The sequence below is a fragment of the Oryza brachyantha genome, chromosome 11 (genome assembly GCF_000231095.2).
Source record: "Oryza brachyantha chromosome 11, ObraRS2, whole genome shotgun sequence".
Lineage (NCBI taxonomy): Eukaryota > Viridiplantae > Streptophyta > Magnoliopsida > Poales > Poaceae > Oryza > Oryza brachyantha.
Genome location: NC_023173.2, coordinates 14,455,083 through 14,471,412, shown reverse-complemented (window position 1 = coordinate 14,471,412; position 16,330 = coordinate 14,455,083). Strand labels below are relative to the sequence as shown.

At 42.1% G+C, this 16,330-nt stretch overlaps 1 protein-coding gene across 5 annotated transcripts; it reads left to right on the top strand.

The window, feature by feature from the left end:
* The first annotated feature begins 879 nt into the window (after nucleotides 1–879).
* LOC102707261 (disease resistance protein RGA5-like) lies at nucleotides 880–7,623 on the top strand. 5 transcript variants are annotated; one of them, XM_015842562.1, is made up of 5 exons: nucleotides 880–1,103; nucleotides 3,070–3,388; nucleotides 3,497–3,654; nucleotides 3,793–4,212; nucleotides 5,964–7,623. In XM_015842562.1, exons 2-5 carry the CDS (start codon nucleotides 3,242–3,244, stop codon nucleotides 7,606–7,608), a joined length of 2,370 nt encoding a protein of 789 aa, XP_015698048.1. In that variant the 5' UTR covers nucleotides 880–1,103; nucleotides 3,070–3,241; the 3' UTR covers nucleotides 7,609–7,623. The 5 variants fall into 5 exon arrangements, with proteins under 5 accessions (XP_015698048.1, XP_015698047.1, XP_015698046.1 ...); XM_015842561.1 differs by having other exon boundaries at nucleotides 3,116–3,654; XM_015842560.1 differs by having other exon boundaries at nucleotides 3,096–3,654.
* The last annotated feature ends 8,707 nt before the right edge of the window (nucleotides 7,624–16,330 follow it).

The window sequence follows — 16,330 nt, the reverse complement described above, 5'->3', positions numbered from 1 at the left end:
CAACGGCAGGAGCAGCACGCTTCCAGAGGAGACCAAGCAAATCAATTCACCACAGACAGGTTTTGTTCAAATCACATGATTTTAGAATATGAAAAATGATAGATTATCTAATTTTTATATATGTTTAATAGCATAAACAATAAATCTAAAAATATTAAATTAAAATTCATTTTACAAAAGTAAGATACGACTTGTGTGTGTGTTTATATGGAGTATATATATGTGTGTGTGTTGTGTCAAAAACGGTTTTGTTTGACAAGCTGTAACTTGTAAATTGCTATCAGTATCAGACTTGTTGTAACTTGTGTAGGTACTGCAAGTATGAAATATCTGTGCTGCACCTTATATTCTCTCAGATCTTTTTTTTTTGGAAACTAATACCCTTCGATCTTTTGGTCAAGTAAAAACGCCACTCTCTGAGTTCTTTTTAAACGAATATTCTGAGCTTATTGTCAAGTAAAAAAACCACTCTCTTCGAGCTCTTTTTAAACGAATATTCTGAGCTTACGGCAAAGTAAGAAAACACTAAATGCTTGCTCCAATTCCTGAGCTCTGATTAGCAGCCTCGTCTTTTTCTTCTGCTAATGCTTATAAGTCAAAATTTAAACTTTTAACTTTAAATTTAGAGTTGATTTTGTGGATTTTTATAACAGCTTAGTTTTAACCTTGGTTTTCAAATAATTAAGAACACACGTATAAACGTTTTATTCATAAATTATTTTTTGTTTGTAAATATGTCGTTTGATTGTTTTTTCCAAAAGAACCAAAACAATCGTCCTCCGGTCTTCCGATCGTCATCACACGCTGAAAATAAAAAATGCAAAGCAACGGAATAAATGAGCTGGTTAGGTGCGACGTCGTCGGCGTGCTGACTGTTGATCAACACATCCCAGCATCTTGTTCGGAGAGAGAGAGAGAGAGATCAGAGAGGCTTTGCATTTGCATCACCTTCCTGATCCTGTGTGAGTCATCCATGGCGGCTCCACTGACCTGATCGAGCAGCAAGCTCTCGCCGTCGCCGCCATGGAGTCTCCTCATCCATCCCCCTCTTGAGCCAAGCTACCAAGAGCAGCCAGCTGGAGGTTGGATCTCTCCTTGCAAAGGTAAGCGTTCTGTATTCAATTCAAGGGAGCCCAACTTGTTCGTAGGTGAACATTTTCTCTTCTGCTCTGTGGACCTGTGGTGTTAGGCATGATGATCTGTAGCAAAGACGTAGAAATCTGGGCTTTCTTGTGTGAAACTTGGAGTTAGCATGCATGGTTCGAAAAAAATATCACATAGTTTCATACGCATTTTTTTACAAAGTTTCATGGGTTACTACTACTTAATATCTTAATATAGAGAAATTTACGATTATACAACTCCCAACAACTTGTTTCGCCAAAATACCCTCCGTAACATGTAATACACTAAAATAAATACCATTGTAATAACTTTATAAGTACTCATTTACCATTGATATAGTTTTTTCAGATTACTCTCTCTCTAGCACTAAAAAAGACAATTTTAACACTCACATCTTAAATTTTTACAAATTACTCTATCTATTGCCTAACTTTCTCTTTTATAGGAGGCGTCAGAATAGTTAAAAAAAATCACAAATAATGATCCAGCTTCAACATAACAGCAGTACCATTAATTAATATAATTTTAGTTTCCAAGACAACAACCTTAAACGATAGTAGTTTACATGTGCTGATCCAACAAAGCATTTGTTACATAGGGTGCAACTTAAATAATTTGTTCCAAAAGCAACGTTTGACATGCCAAATAAATCAAGCTTTCTTCATCTTCTTTGGAGTAATCTTCTTGGCAATTTTCTTAGGACAACAGAACACATCGACCTTGCCTGGATGGATCTTCTGTTGTATGGAAATTGAACAAGGGTTCCCGTTACCGTACTAACCAGTCTCTCCGTCAGGGCACGACTACGGCATGCTGCGGTTTCGCCATACATTGACCCAAATTGAAAAAATATAAGAAAATTTGTGGAAAAAAATATATGATGTAGAGATTGATTTGTAATGACATTTGGTGAAAAATTGATGGAAAAACTAAATTTACGAATGGATAAAAAATCTGGTACCGAAAATGGTTGGATAAAATAAAAAACTGTATTGCTCATAGCATCTAGTTAAGTATGTATTTGACACATAAGACACATATTTGAATGTTTGTAAGACTTAGTTGACTAGGTAGCTGATACTTAATATATGAGGTATATTTTTTATTGTTAATTTTCAGTATCCAAACTAGGGTAAATTACATATGTAGTCACATGTTTATAAACATGTAATAGTTTTATATGTAATATTTGGTTGTATGTACACTAGTGATGCCAAAATTTGTCAAGAATTTAGAAAAAATCATGCCAAAATTTTCTTTCCTCCCATAACATGTCCTAAATGCCACAAATATAACTACATACTATTTTTCTATTTTTCTTGTATGTTTATAGATTTTTCAAAATTAATTTGCATTCAACTCTCAGATTGCACTGACCGCGGTTTTTAGTTAAAACCATGCAGTTTTGACCTGAAACTATGCGGTTTTAACCCAAAATCACAAGGTAACCACATATTTTGAATTCAAATTTATTGTGATTTTCACGGTGTCCACGGTTACCGTGCGGTAACCAGGGCTCTGCCGTGCCGTGGCAAGAACGGGACGGACGGTTTGCGGAACCCTGGTTGGGAGTGGCATAATGATCACAAATTTATCCTTATTATCTGATGTGACGCAATTTACTGCTAGTAATAAATCTGAAAATATTTTAATATATTAAGATGGAGGAACTAATTAATACTACGGTTTCTAGCCACCAGATCTGAGCAGGGTGACGATGTAGAGAAGTCCATTTTCGTTTTATGTATATGCTGAGTTCTAATTTAAGTTAGCACAACTATGCATACCTTTTTCTCTTTTGCATCTGTAGAATATGGACTAGTTTTTTTTTTGGAAAGAAAACTGTATCTATATAGACTTTGTTGTGGTTATGAGAGCTCGCTGCATTTCATTTGGAGCCTAAAACATTACTGTTATTTGCAAATATTGAGTCAGTTTAGCTAGTGTGCATACCTAATTTGGTGTGCTAGCTAGCTGAAATATTTTGCAGTGCTTTAAATGCACCAAGACTTGAAGTGAAGCCATAAGGAGGTGATTACTGCGAATTGATATTCTCAAATCATGGTCGTCATCATCATCAGCAGAGGATAGAGAGAGAAAAAAGAGCCATCTGAAAATGGAGTTTGCCACAGATGCAATTGGCACGGTCCTCCCTAAGCTGGGTGAGCTTCTAAAGGAAGAGTATAACCTGCAGAAGAGTGTGAAGGAGGGCATCAGGTTCCTCAAAGCTGAGCTCAAGAGCATGCAACCCGCCCTTACAAAGGTATCAAACATTCCGCTAGACCAGCTCGATGAGCAGGTCAAGATCTGGGCTAGGGACGTCATGGAACTGTCCTACAACATCGAGGACATAATCGACGTCTTCATGCAGCATGCCAACGCACTTGAGACCACCACCAAGAAACACAACTTCGCGTGGTTAATCAGCAAGTGTCGTGTATTATCTCAGGCAAAGATCCGCCACAAAATAGGCTGCGACATCAAAGACGTGAAGATCCAGGTCGAAGAGGTGATGGAACGACGTGACAGGTACATGATTGGAGAAATGTTCAGGAGTCTTCCGGCTAGTTCACGAGGTGGTGGGCTAGCCAGCCAGAGTTTAAAGCCTCACTTTTACTTATTTAATTAATATTAGATCCTTCCGTAATATTTAAGTTTTTTTTATAGGTACATGATTGATGGTGTTTCCGCTGCACCTCCAATGATGATCGACCCTAGTGTCTTAGCACTGTATGAGAAGGTCACTAATCTCGTTGGCATTGATAAGGCAAGTGATGATCTAATCAAGAGGCTGTGTATGGGGGATAAGGCGTGTGAGAGCCTCAAGACAGTCTCTGTGGTTGGTTTTGGAGGGTTGGGCAAGACAACTCTTGCGAAAGAAGTGTTCGAAAAGCTTAAAGTGCAGTTTGATTGTGCCGGTTTTGTTCCTGTGGGTCAAAAACCTAACGCCAAAAAAGTTCTCATGGACATCTTGATTGAACTTAACAGACGCAAATACATAGAATTTGATGCAACAGCACTAAGTGAAAGACACATGATTGATGAGCTCCGACGATACCTAGGTGATAAGAAAGAGAACCAAAAGAGGTATGTATAAAGCACCCACTAAATTAAGGGATTTTTTTTACCATTATTGAAAAATATCTCAAGGTACAAAGATTTTAGCATAATAAATTTTTGGTATCTCAAGGTACAAGGTACCACCTTGAGATACTTTTTCAATGCTATAAAAAAATCCTAATAAAATGTATATAGGGCTACATATGAGAACGAAGTTCATTTTTGTTGATGTTGTTAAAGTAAACTAGATGTTCTAGGCTAGAGCAATTTTACTATCATTGAGAAGGTACTGAGAGGTATCAAAATTTTAGTGTAAAATTTTGTTACCTCTTGGTACCTACTCGAGAACTGTAAAATTGATATATATATATATATATATATATATATATATATATATATGTTAAGTTATGATTATAGATGCTATAAATAAGGAAATGTTTCTAGAGTTTGAAGAACAAAAGGAACATTGGTAATTTCAAAATTAATTAAATCTGCCACGCAAATAATCGGGTCATCATGCTAGCTAGTTTCTCTGATAAAAACATGATGTTATAAAACAAGACGAGAACTCAAAGGACAGAGCATTGAAATATCCAGAAATAAAATTCTATAGCCCTAAGAAATCCATGAAAGCTTAAAAAATTCTTAGGTGTCCTATTCTGGAAATATATGTGAGAGAGAAACCAGTTTGCAATTATTAGGTAGGAAACATCTGCTAGCTACTCCCTCCGATTATTTCGTTTGATACTTTTAACTTTTTGATCTACGTTTGAACCTTCTCTTATTTAAAAAAATTATATTATTATAATTTAATTTATTACTAAAGTAATTTTAAGTAGATTTATAATTTTGTATATTTGCACAAATTTTTTGAAGAAGATAAAATGTCAAACGTAAATAAAAAAAATAACGGCGTCAAAAAAACGGAGGGAGTAGTACATAATTTTAACATGGTCACATGAATTAATTTATGCGGCTAAATCAGTTATTGGGATAAACAAATGATGGGTTAATTATGCCTGCTTTCTTGGACGTTGTGGTGTCAAAAGACATATCTGGCTGGTGTTATTCGTTTGAAGAACACGGTGGCTGCTTGGACTGACGCCAAAATCCATTGGTGTTATCTGAAAACCACAACTAACACGCTGACTCCGCCCCTGACGTCTTGCCAGTATGCCACACTTTTCTAGCTTATGTGTCAATAGTCACAAACTCTTGTTAAAACTTGCCACATTTGTGGCTAACAAATTTGGTGCCACCAAAATTATGCCATGTCAGAAAATGTTTGGCAAAATGAAACATTCAACCAAACGGGCCTATGTATGTACCACGAAGGTAACAAAACTTTTATTGTACTACCGACTACCGATACATTTTCAAAAACCATAAAATTTCTCCTTGCGTTAAAATGAAATTAAAAAAACTAGGAATTCTAATGTTAATTACAAAACAAACAAAAATATATTTTATCATCTAATATCACTACATTAACAAAGGGATATTTGATCATCTGATATCACTCCATTAATCCACTTTTTCCTAGTGCCAGGTACCAACATTTTCCGAAACGTATTGATTCCAAAGCGTGTACAATAATAAATGAGCATTTTTTATGCAGATAATTGTTTTTGCATCATATTGCTTCAATTTGACTATTTGTGAGAAAAATAATCTCTCTTATGCCACTTGAGGTCCTTGATGCTCACAAGTTCTTATTTATACACATATATTATAGACTATATCACTAATCCATTCCCCTTCTATTCCCATTGGGATAGGTACTTGATTGTTATTGATGACATATGGGAGACATCAACATGGAAAATTATTAAATGTGGTTTGATTGACGGTAACTGTGGAAGTAGAGTAATAGCAACAACTCGTATCACTCAAGTTGCCAAAGAAGTTGCTCAAGAGTTTGGTGAAGTTTACAACATGGAGCCACTTTCTCATGATAACTCGAAAAAGCTATTCCATTGCAGAATATTTGGTGCTGACTGCAAAGGTTCAACTGATATTAATCAATCGTTTGAGCCAACTGAAAAGATCTTAAAGAAATGTGGTGGAGTACCGCTGTCTATAATCACAATGGCTAGCTTGTTGGTCGATAAACCTGTTGCAGACTGGTCCACAGTTTACGACTCTATTGGATTTGGGACGACAGATCAGAATGAGGCAGTTCAGAATGCGAGGAAGATACTATCTTTTAGCTACTATGATTTACCCTCCTACCTGAAGAATTGTATGCTGCACCTAAGCATATACCCAGAAGATCATTGGATTAACAAGGAGGCTTTGGTATGGAAGTGGATAGCTGAAGGCTTTGTCCACGAGAAACAAGGGAAGACGTTATTCGAGGTCGGCGAGAGGTACTTCATTGAGCTTATAAACAAAAGCATGATCCAACCGACGGATACATATGGCGGCGTGAACGGCTGCCGCATCCACGACATGGTGCTAGATCTCGTCCGAAACCTGGCAGCCGAAGAGAATTTCGTGACAGTATTCGACAGAGCAGCACATGGCCTGCACCAAAGCTTGTCTTCAGAGGCAGAGAGCTGCACCGTCCGCAGGATGGCACTGCACGAGAGCTGGAACCAAGACAGAGACGTCGGCATGGTCGCTAGCAAGACGCGGCTGAGGTCACTCAATGCCATCGAGTATCCGATCAGCATGATCACTCCGTCGCTTGGGAGCTTCCAGGCTCTGCGAGTTCTAGCGCTGCAAAACTGCCGAGTCCCAGGAGGAGGCCTGCACCTCAAGCATTTGGGCAAGCTATGGCAGCTGAGGTACCTAGGGCTGGCACACACTCAGGTCGCTGAGCTCCCAGACGAGATAGGGGATCTCACGCACCTGCAGACGCTGGATATGATGTACACGTGCCTGGGCGAAGTGCCGGCAAGCGTGGGGAAGCTAAGCAATCTGATGTGCCTGCGCGTGAATGGGCAGACGAGAGTGGCAGCCGGGGTTGGTAGCATGAGTTCACTGCAGGAGCTTCGTCTCGGCTGGGGATGCATCGACGTGTACGACGGCTTCGCCATGGAGGTGGGCAAGCTGACAGAGCTGAGGACGCTCGAGGTCAGCGTAGACAAGGAGATTGACGAGCGCACCGGGAAGGCTCTGGTGGACTCCCTGCTCGGCTTGCGCAGAATCCAGAACCTAGCGATCCACTTCAGCTCGCCGGGGAACATGAGCCGCTACGGGGAAGGGTGGCTCCACTGGAAGGAGCCCCCACGGCAGCTCTGCTGGTTCTCCATGCTCAGCGTCCGCCTGCCTCGCCTGCCGGCGTGGGCGAACTCCCCGTGCGTCCCGCGCCTCTCCGAACTGGACGTCGAGGTGCTGGCCGGGGAGCCGCGTGACCTCGACGCTGTTAAATATGTGATCCGAATTGTAACTGGAATTATATCCGGATTAGTTTCCTAGTAGGTTTCTCCCAGTTGTTTTCTACTAGGAGTCGGATTAGTTTCCTAATAGGATTCTTTCGCCTAATCCTACTAGGACTCTTAGATTTTCCCCTTATATATACTCTTGTAGTTTGCACGGGAAGAGCAGAGTTCTCATTGTTTCCCCTGCATTGTAATCATATCCTCATAGTGATTATTGCCGGTTAGCGCCCGTGGTTTTTCCCGCAAGGGTTTTCCACGTTAAATTCGTGTCTCGTTTGTGCCTTTGTTTCTAACAACTGGTATCAGAGCCGCGAAGATTAATCTACGCTACGTTGCTGCCGCTGACCGGGCTTTTTCCGGCGATCTACAGAATCGCCGTTCCGTCGAGATCAGGTCGGAGTCGGCGGCGACTCCGACTTGACGTCGCGTCCGCACAGAAGAAAAAGAAAGGAGCAGACGCACGCACGCAGGAGAAAAATTGATCGTTCCAAGGACAAGCCATCAGATCGTGCCGTCCAATCCGCGCTACTGTAGCAGCTACAGTACAGCTACAGTAACAGTATCGTTTTTCTTTCCAGATTTAATTGCTACATTTACCCGATCTTGTGTACCCAAAAGTTGTCAGATCAACTATTGTGCATCGTTCCGAGCACTGGAGTTTCGCGTATCTGCTTGGGTTCAACATATTAATACCAACAGATTCAGGATTTATTCCCAATGGCGAGTTTAAAGTATGATCTACCTCTTTTGGACCGAGACACAAGATTCTCATTGTGGCAAGTGAAGATGCGTGCAATTCTTGCACAGCAAGATCTGGATGATGCGCTTGATGGATTCAACAACAAAAGGACAAATGATTGGTCCGACGATGAGAAGAAGAGAGACCGTAAGGCTATGGCATATATCCATCTTCATCTATCCAATAATATTTTGCAGGAAGTGCTTAAGGAGAAGACAGCTGCCGCGCTATGGTTGAAGCTGGAACAGATATGCATGACAAAGGATCTAACCAGCAAGATGCACTTGAAGCAAAAGTTATTTCTACACAAGTTGCAAGATGATGAGTCTGTGATGGATCATCTCTCCACTTTCAAGTAAATTGTTGCTGACCTTGAGTCCATGGAGATAAAGTATGATGAAGAGGATTTAGGCCTTATTCTGTTGTGCTCATTGCCTAGCTCATATGCAAATTTCAGAGATACTATCTTGTATAGTCGTGATACTCTAACTTTGCAAGAAGTTTATGATGCTTTGCATGCCAAAGAAAAGATAAAGAAGATGGTACCTTCTGAAGGATCTAACTCACAACCAGAAAGCTTGGTTGTTCGGGGCAGGCAACCAGAGAAGAACACAGACAACAAATCAAGAGACAAAAGTTCTAGTGGCTACCGCGGGAGATCAAAATCCAGAGGCAGGTATAAGTCATGCAAATACTGCAAGAGAGGTGAACATGATATTTCCGATTGTTGGAAGCTACAGAACAAAGAAAAGCACAAGGGAAATTATAAACCGAAAGGTAAGCAAGAAGAGCAAGGTAAAGTCGCAGTTGCTACTGATAATAAACCAGATGCAGAATTACTGGTTGCTTATGCTGGTTGTGTACAAACCAGTGGCGAGTGGCTTCTTGATACTAGATGCACCTATCATATATGCCCTAATAGGGATTGGTTTACCACCTATGAACCTGTACAAGGTGGTAATGTTTTGATGGGTGATAATACGCCCTGCAAAGTTGCGGGCGTTGGTACTATACAGATCAAGATGTTTGATGGCTGCATTAGAATATTATCAGATGTGCGGCATATTCCCAGTTTAAAGAGAAATCTCATCTCTTTATCTACTCTTGATCGCAAAGGGTACAGATATTCCGATGGAGACGGAATTTTGAAGGTAACAAAAGGCTCTCTTGTTGTGATGAAAGCTGACATTAAAACTGCCGATTTGTACCATCTACGAGGTACTACGATAGTAGGTAATGTTGCTGCAGTTACCGATTCATTATCGAATTCCGATCTTTGGCATATGCGTCTCGGGCATATGAGTGAAATTGGTTTGGCAGAATTGAGCAAGAGAGGATTACTAGATGGACAAAACATCGGAAAGTTGAAATTTTGTGAGCATTGTATCTTTGGCAAACACAAGAGGGTGAAGTTTACCACATCCACACATACTACTGAAGGTATTCTTGATTATGTGCATTCTGACTTATGGGGTCCTGCTCGTAAGAGGTCATTTGGAGGTGCTCGTTATATGATGACTATCGTTGATGATTATTCGAGAAAAGTTTGGCCCTATTTTCTAAAGCACAGATTTGAAGCCTTTTTGGTATTTAAGGAGTGAAAGACTATGGTCGAAAGACAGACTGAAAGGAAGGTGAAAGTCCTTCGTACTGATAATGGTATGAAGTTCTGTTCTAGACAATTTAAATCATATTGTAGGTCAGAAGGCATTGTGCGCCACTACACCGTTTCTCATACACCTCAACAGAACGGCGTAGTTGAGCGTATGAACAGGACAATTATTTCAAAGGCCCGTTGTATGCTGTCAAATGCAGGTTTACCTAGACGTTTTTGGGCGGAAGCTGCTTCCACTGCTTGTTATCTTATTAATCGCTCACCCAGTTATGCCATCGATAAGAAGACTCCAATTGAGATGTGGTCTGGTTCCCCATCTAATTATTCAGACCTGAAAGTATTTGGTTGTACTGCTTATGCTCACGTTGACAATGGTAAATTGGAGCCTAGAGCTATTAAGTGCATATTTCTTGGTTATCCTTCTGGTGTGAAAGCCTACAAGTTATGGTGTCCTGAAACCCAAAAGGTTGTGATCAGTAGAAATGTCATCTTCAATGAAACAGTTACGTTGAATGATAAATCTTCTACTAATGTTCTTGTTGAGAGTCAGCAGAAAGCAAGCGTGCAGGTGGAGCGCTTGATCAGTTCAGGACATGTACCAAAAAAAGAGAATATTGCTAGTAACCAAGATGCACCGGTTATTGAAGAGTCAGACTCTTCTGTTGTTGAGCAGTCACCAAAATACTCTATTGCACAAGGCAGAGCTAGGCGAAATATTAAAGCCCCTCAAAGATTGATCGAAGAAGCGAACATAGTTGCTTATGCTATGAGTGTGGCGCAAGAAATCGAAGGTAATGCAGAACCTTCTTCATATTCTGAGGCTATTGTTTCTGCCGATAGCAATAGATGGATAGCTGCCATGCATGACGAGATGGAGTCACTTGAAAAGAATCATACTTGGAACTTGGTGGAATTGCCAAAGGAGAAGAAACATATCCGTTGCAAGTGAATTTTCAAAAGAAAGGAAGGTATATCTCCAACTGATGGGACAAGATATAAAGCAAGGTTAGTTGCTAAAGGATATAGCCAGATTCCAGGTATTGATTTCAATGATGTGTTTTCCCCAGTTGTGAAGCATAGTTCAATTCGCACTTTACTTGGTATCGTTGCAATACATGATTATGAACTAGAGCAATTAGATGTGAAAACTGCATTTTTACATGGGGAGTTAGAAGAAGACATCTATATGGAGCAACCGGAAGGTTTTGTTGTTCCTGGTAAAGAAAACCTTGTCTGTAGGTTGGATAAGTCCCTTTACGGGTTGAAACAATCACCTCGGCAATGGTACAAGAGATTTGACTCTTTCATGCTTTCTCAGAATTTCAAAAGATCACAATTTGATAGTTGTGTTTATCTTAAAGAGGTTAATGGTTCAATTATATATCTGCTTCTTTATGTTGATGATATGTTGATTGCTGCAAAAGACAAATCAGAGATAGCAAAATTGAAGGCACAACTGAGTAGTGAGTTTGAGATGAAGGATTTAGGTGCAGCAAAGAAAATCCTCGGTATGGAAATTACCTGAGAAAGACGGCCTGGCAAGTTGTATCTTAGCCAGAAAGGTTATATTGAAAAGGTCCTTCGTCACTTCAATATGCATTATGCAAAACCAGTAAGCACTCCTTTAGCTGCACATTTCAGATTATCTTCAGATTTTTGTCCACAATCAGAAGTTGATATTGAGTACATGTCTGGAGTTCCATATTCAAGTGCAGTTGGTTCACTTATGTATGCCATGGTATGTTCGCGTCCTGACTTATCACATGCATTGAGTGTTGTCAGTAGATACATGGCTAATCCTGGCAAAGAGCATTGGAAAGCAGTTCAATGGATTTTCAGATATCTGCGTGGTACTTCTAATGCTCGTTTGCAGTTTGGAACGTCTAGAGATGGACTTGTTGGTTATGTGGATTCAGATTTTGCTGGAGATTTGGATAGGAGAAGATCGCTTACAGGTTATGTTTTCACTATTGGAGGCTGTGCTGTTAGTTGGAAGGCAAGTTTGCAAGCAACTGTTGCCTTATCTACTACTGAAGCAGAGTACATGGCTATTTCTGAAGCTTGCAAAGAAGCTATTTGGCTCAGAGGCTTGTATACTGAGCTTTGTGGAATTACGTCTTGCATAAATATATTTTGTGACAGTCAAAGTGCAATTTGCCTTACAAAGGATCAGATGTTTCATGAGAGAACTAAGCACATTGATGTCAGATATCACTTTATTCGAGGTGTTATTGCTGATGGTGATGTTAAGGTATGCAAGATAAGTACTCATGATAATCCAGCTGACATGATGACAAAGTCAGTTCCTGCCACTAAGTTTGAGTTTTGCTCAAGCTTGGTTGGTGTTACGGTATAGTTCAAGAGACTATTTGGCGCGCAATAAATTTGACTTGTGAGGTGTATATTGGTGATTGATGATTTTTGATGCTACAAGAGGAAATTCGTCTCAAGGTGGAGATTGTTAAATATGTGAACCGAATTGTAACTGGAATTATATCCGGATTAGTTTCCTAGTAGGTTTCTCCCAGTTGTTTCCTACTAGGAGTCGGATTAGTTTCCTAATAGGATTCTTTCGCCTAATCCTCCTAGGACTCTTAGATTTTCCCCTTATATATACTCTTGTAGTTTGCACGAGAAGAGCAGAGTTCTCATTATTTTCCCTGCATTGTAATCATATCCTCACAGTGATTATTGCCGGTTAGCGCCCGTGGTTTTTCCCGTAAGGGTTTTCCACGTTAAATTCGTGTCTCGTTTGTGCCTTTGTTTCTAACAGACGTGATCGCGGCGCTGCCGGCGCTCCGCCTGCTCTGCCTGCACGTCCACCGGAGATGTTCATGGACGGTTGCCGGCGGCGGCGGGCTGTTCCTCAACCTGAGGTTCTGTAGCATGAACGTAGCGCTCACGTTTCTTCCGGGAGCGATGTCGATGCTCACGGAGCTCCGACTCTGGCAGCGGGCGGCCGAGCTGGGCGCCGGCCATGTCGGCTTCTCGGGGAACTTCCCTCTGCTCAACAAGGCCCTGGTTTACCTCGACTGCTGGGGCGCGACGGGCGCGCAGGTGGTGGATGCGGAGGCGGCGTGGAGGCGTGCTGCACAAGCTCACCCCAACTGCCCTGCCATTGATGTGCACCGATATGGACAGGTATACAAGTTTCATTACAGTTCTTGAGCTGCCTCCAAAATCTAAAACTAAAGAAATCGCTACGCGTACAGCTCAATCATTCGACTTACGTACAATAAAATTGATCAACGGCTGCTCCTTCGATCGATGGTTGCATGCTTCCAGTCGTATTCGTATAGCATTCCTCCATAACTAATTGGCTTGGTTCTCAGTTAACACACTATATACATTCCTGAATTTCATTTTCAGTTCATGATGAAAGAACAAGAAGAACACGATGTGAAGGAGATTCCTTTGTGGCCGGAAAATGATCAGGAAGAGGAGATTTCAGCTAAGGACAAAGAGGTGCTGTACTGTACTGGTTACTGGCTAATCAGTTAATGTTAGTTGCGTAATTTTACTGGTTACTGGTTTGTTGCCTGTTTCAGCTTGTCAGTGATGCAGCCAAGGAGGACGAGGCGGGCTTGTCCTGGCTACGCACCAATCTTGACCTATTCCAAGCCACGCACCAACCTTGAACCAACTCTCTTCACTGTTCTTGTTCATGCGTGCAGGTACATGTACCAAAAGTTGCACATCAGCACATGTTCACAATCAGGGCAGAGTTAGGAATTTCCTAAACCCAGAGCTCAATGATAGAGTATAAATTGTTTAGACAGATTTGAACAAAACTTAATGCATTCTTAATCATCCTTTTAGCCAGGTATGGGGCTCAAACCTAAGTTACCGCATGCCTGGTCTCGCCCTTGTTAATCATAATATTCTCTAACTTTGATTATACCATGATCTCTCTTGTTTCTGGTTGTCAGCAGTAGCAGCGGATCAAGAAGAAGAACGGGAGAGGTGACTGGAGCCCAGATCCGAGTAGCATGGACGCATGGGCTTTAATTTATGGGTTAATTAGATACATGTCATTACAAATATACGAGTTTAGAAAAATACCATTATAATTCTACTAATTAGAAATACACTATTACAATTTTTTCTTTTACAGATACATGTCATTTTGTACGTATTGAAGGCTATTGGACCCACATACAAGCTATTGTATTTTCGTATCACCCAAAATGCCCTTCCTTATCTCTTAGCTCTTCTCTTAGCTCAAGGCGTCGCCACGGCCGGCGTGCTCCTCCTTCGGTCGGACGTCGGCAGGATGGCTGTTGCTGCTGGCGTTGCCGCTGCTGGCTGCTGCTGCTGCACGTTGCCACTGCTGGCTGCTGCTAGCTGCTGCTGCGCGTCGCGTGCATGCGGCTCGTCGCCGCACTGGCTGCCACAGTCGACTTCACTCAGCCATAGCCGTCATCTCCTCCTGTCGCCACGCCGGCCACTCGGCACCGTCGACTTCGCCCGTCGCCATGCTGGTCGTCCGTCCGTCGCCGTCGATTCCAACCATCACCATGCCGGCGTAGCCGTCGACTCCGCCCGTCGCCGCATCGGTCGGCCGCCGCCATCGATTCCGCCCGTAGCCACGCCAGCACTGCCGTCGACTCTGCTCGTCGCCGCGTCGATCGGCCGCTGCGTCAACTTTGCCCGCGCCACGTCGGCCAGTCGCCGCCGTCTACTTCGCCTGTTGCCATGTCTGTCGTCCGCCCGCCGCCGTCGATTCCACCCATCACATCGCCAGCGTCGCGTCGTCGCCGTCGACTCCGCCTGTCACCGCCTCAGTCGGCCGCCGCCGTCGATTCCGCCCGTCGACATGCCGGCACCGCCGCCGACTCCGCTCGTCGCCGCGTCGGCCGCTCGCCGCCGTCGACTTCGCCTGTCGCCATGCCGGTCGTCCGCCCGCTACCGTCGATTCCACCCATCACCACGCCGGCGTCGCCGTCGACTCCGCCTGTCGCCACGTCGGTCGGCCGCCGCCGTCGATTCCGCTCGTCACCACGCCGGCATCGCCATCGACTCCGCTCATCGCCGCATCGACCCCGCCGGTCGCTACGTCGGCCGCTCGCCGCCGTCAACTTCGCCCGTCGCCCTGCTGCCCGCCCGCCGCCATCGGCTCGACCGGTGAATCCGGTAACCAACCGCTGTCAACTTCGCCTGAGATTGCCGTGAGCTGGTGGGAAAGGGGGTCCACGTGTCAGTGAGGTGTAGAAAAGGGTATTTTGGGTGATATGAAAATACATTAGCACGTATGTGGTCCAACAGACTTAAATACGTAGAAAATGGCATGCCTCTAAGAGTGAAAGAATTGTAATAGCATATTTTCAATAAGTGAAATTGTAATGGTATTTTTCTAAACTGACATATTTGTAATGGCACGTATCTAATTAACCTTTAATTTATACGGGTTTCCATTAACTCCAAAAATTCGTGCCATCAGACGCAGAATATATACGAAAAATAGCTTTTGCTGGACCCTGCCTTTTTTTCTTTTGGTGGTTGTAAACTGCTATGAACATATCAGGCTTCTTTTTAAGCTCTCTGCTGAAATTTTGTGCAACAGTGCAAGAACACAAGTATTTGTACCTCATATACTGTTTGGTTTTTTTATCTTTTATTTTTAACTGATACTCCTTGAGCTTACTGGTCAAGTAAAAGTGTAAAACCAGTACACTTTGAGATTCACCCCCGTCCCACTTTAAAAAAACAAAACAAAACTGGATACTCTTTGAACTTATGGGAAGAATATTTGCTTCACTGCCGGAGCCTTTTTTTATACTCTTTATTTAGTTATGTCAAACATTTCATATTGAAAAAGATAGAGAAGGAAAAAAAAAGATGACTACTACAGAACTAAACACCTGTGCCGGGTCTTAAAGGCCATTTGTGTCGCGTATAGAACCGGTAAATGACCATACTTATTTGTGTCGGGTCTATACGGATGATAATATCAAACTACATGTACGGAAAGAGTTTATTACCCGGTACTGAGGAGTGAAATATTTGTGTCGATTATTAAGACAGAACCGGCACTCGGACAAATACTCCTTACAGAAATTCTGCAAGCTCAATTTTCTTTCAATAATTCTTCCTCCTACCCTAAAATGGATATGGGACAACAAATTGAATATGAAGATAAATGTTTTTGGCTGGTTATTTTTTATGGACAGATTGAACACGAAAGATTTGTTAGATAGGACAAAGATGATTTTGCCTACTGGTAATGCCTTTTGCCTTAACCGTCGTTCCTCAGTTCGGGAGACAAGAGAGCACCTATTCTTCTCCTGTGGTTTTAGTTTGAGCTGTTGGCAATCTCTTGGATGGTCTTGGCCTATGAATATGGATTTCCATCAAATGATTCAAATCAAGAGAAATTCCTTTCCATCACACTGTTTCATGGAGCTT

What these genes read in the sequence shown, in the direction of transcription:
- LOC102707261 (XM_015842561.1), top strand. Translation starts at nt 3,242, where the DNA reads ATGGAGTTTGCCACAGATGCAATTGGCACGGTCCTCCCTAAGCTGGGT. An exon ending in GTGATGGAACGACGTGACAG is followed by an intron (nt 3,655 to 3,792) that starts GTACATGATTGG and finishes TTTTTTTTATAG; the next exon opens with GTACATGATTGATGGTGTTT. An exon ending in AAGAAAGAGAACCAAAAGAG is followed by an intron (nt 4,213 to 5,963) that starts GTATGTATAAAG and finishes CCATTGGGATAG; the next exon opens with GTACTTGATTGTTATTGATG.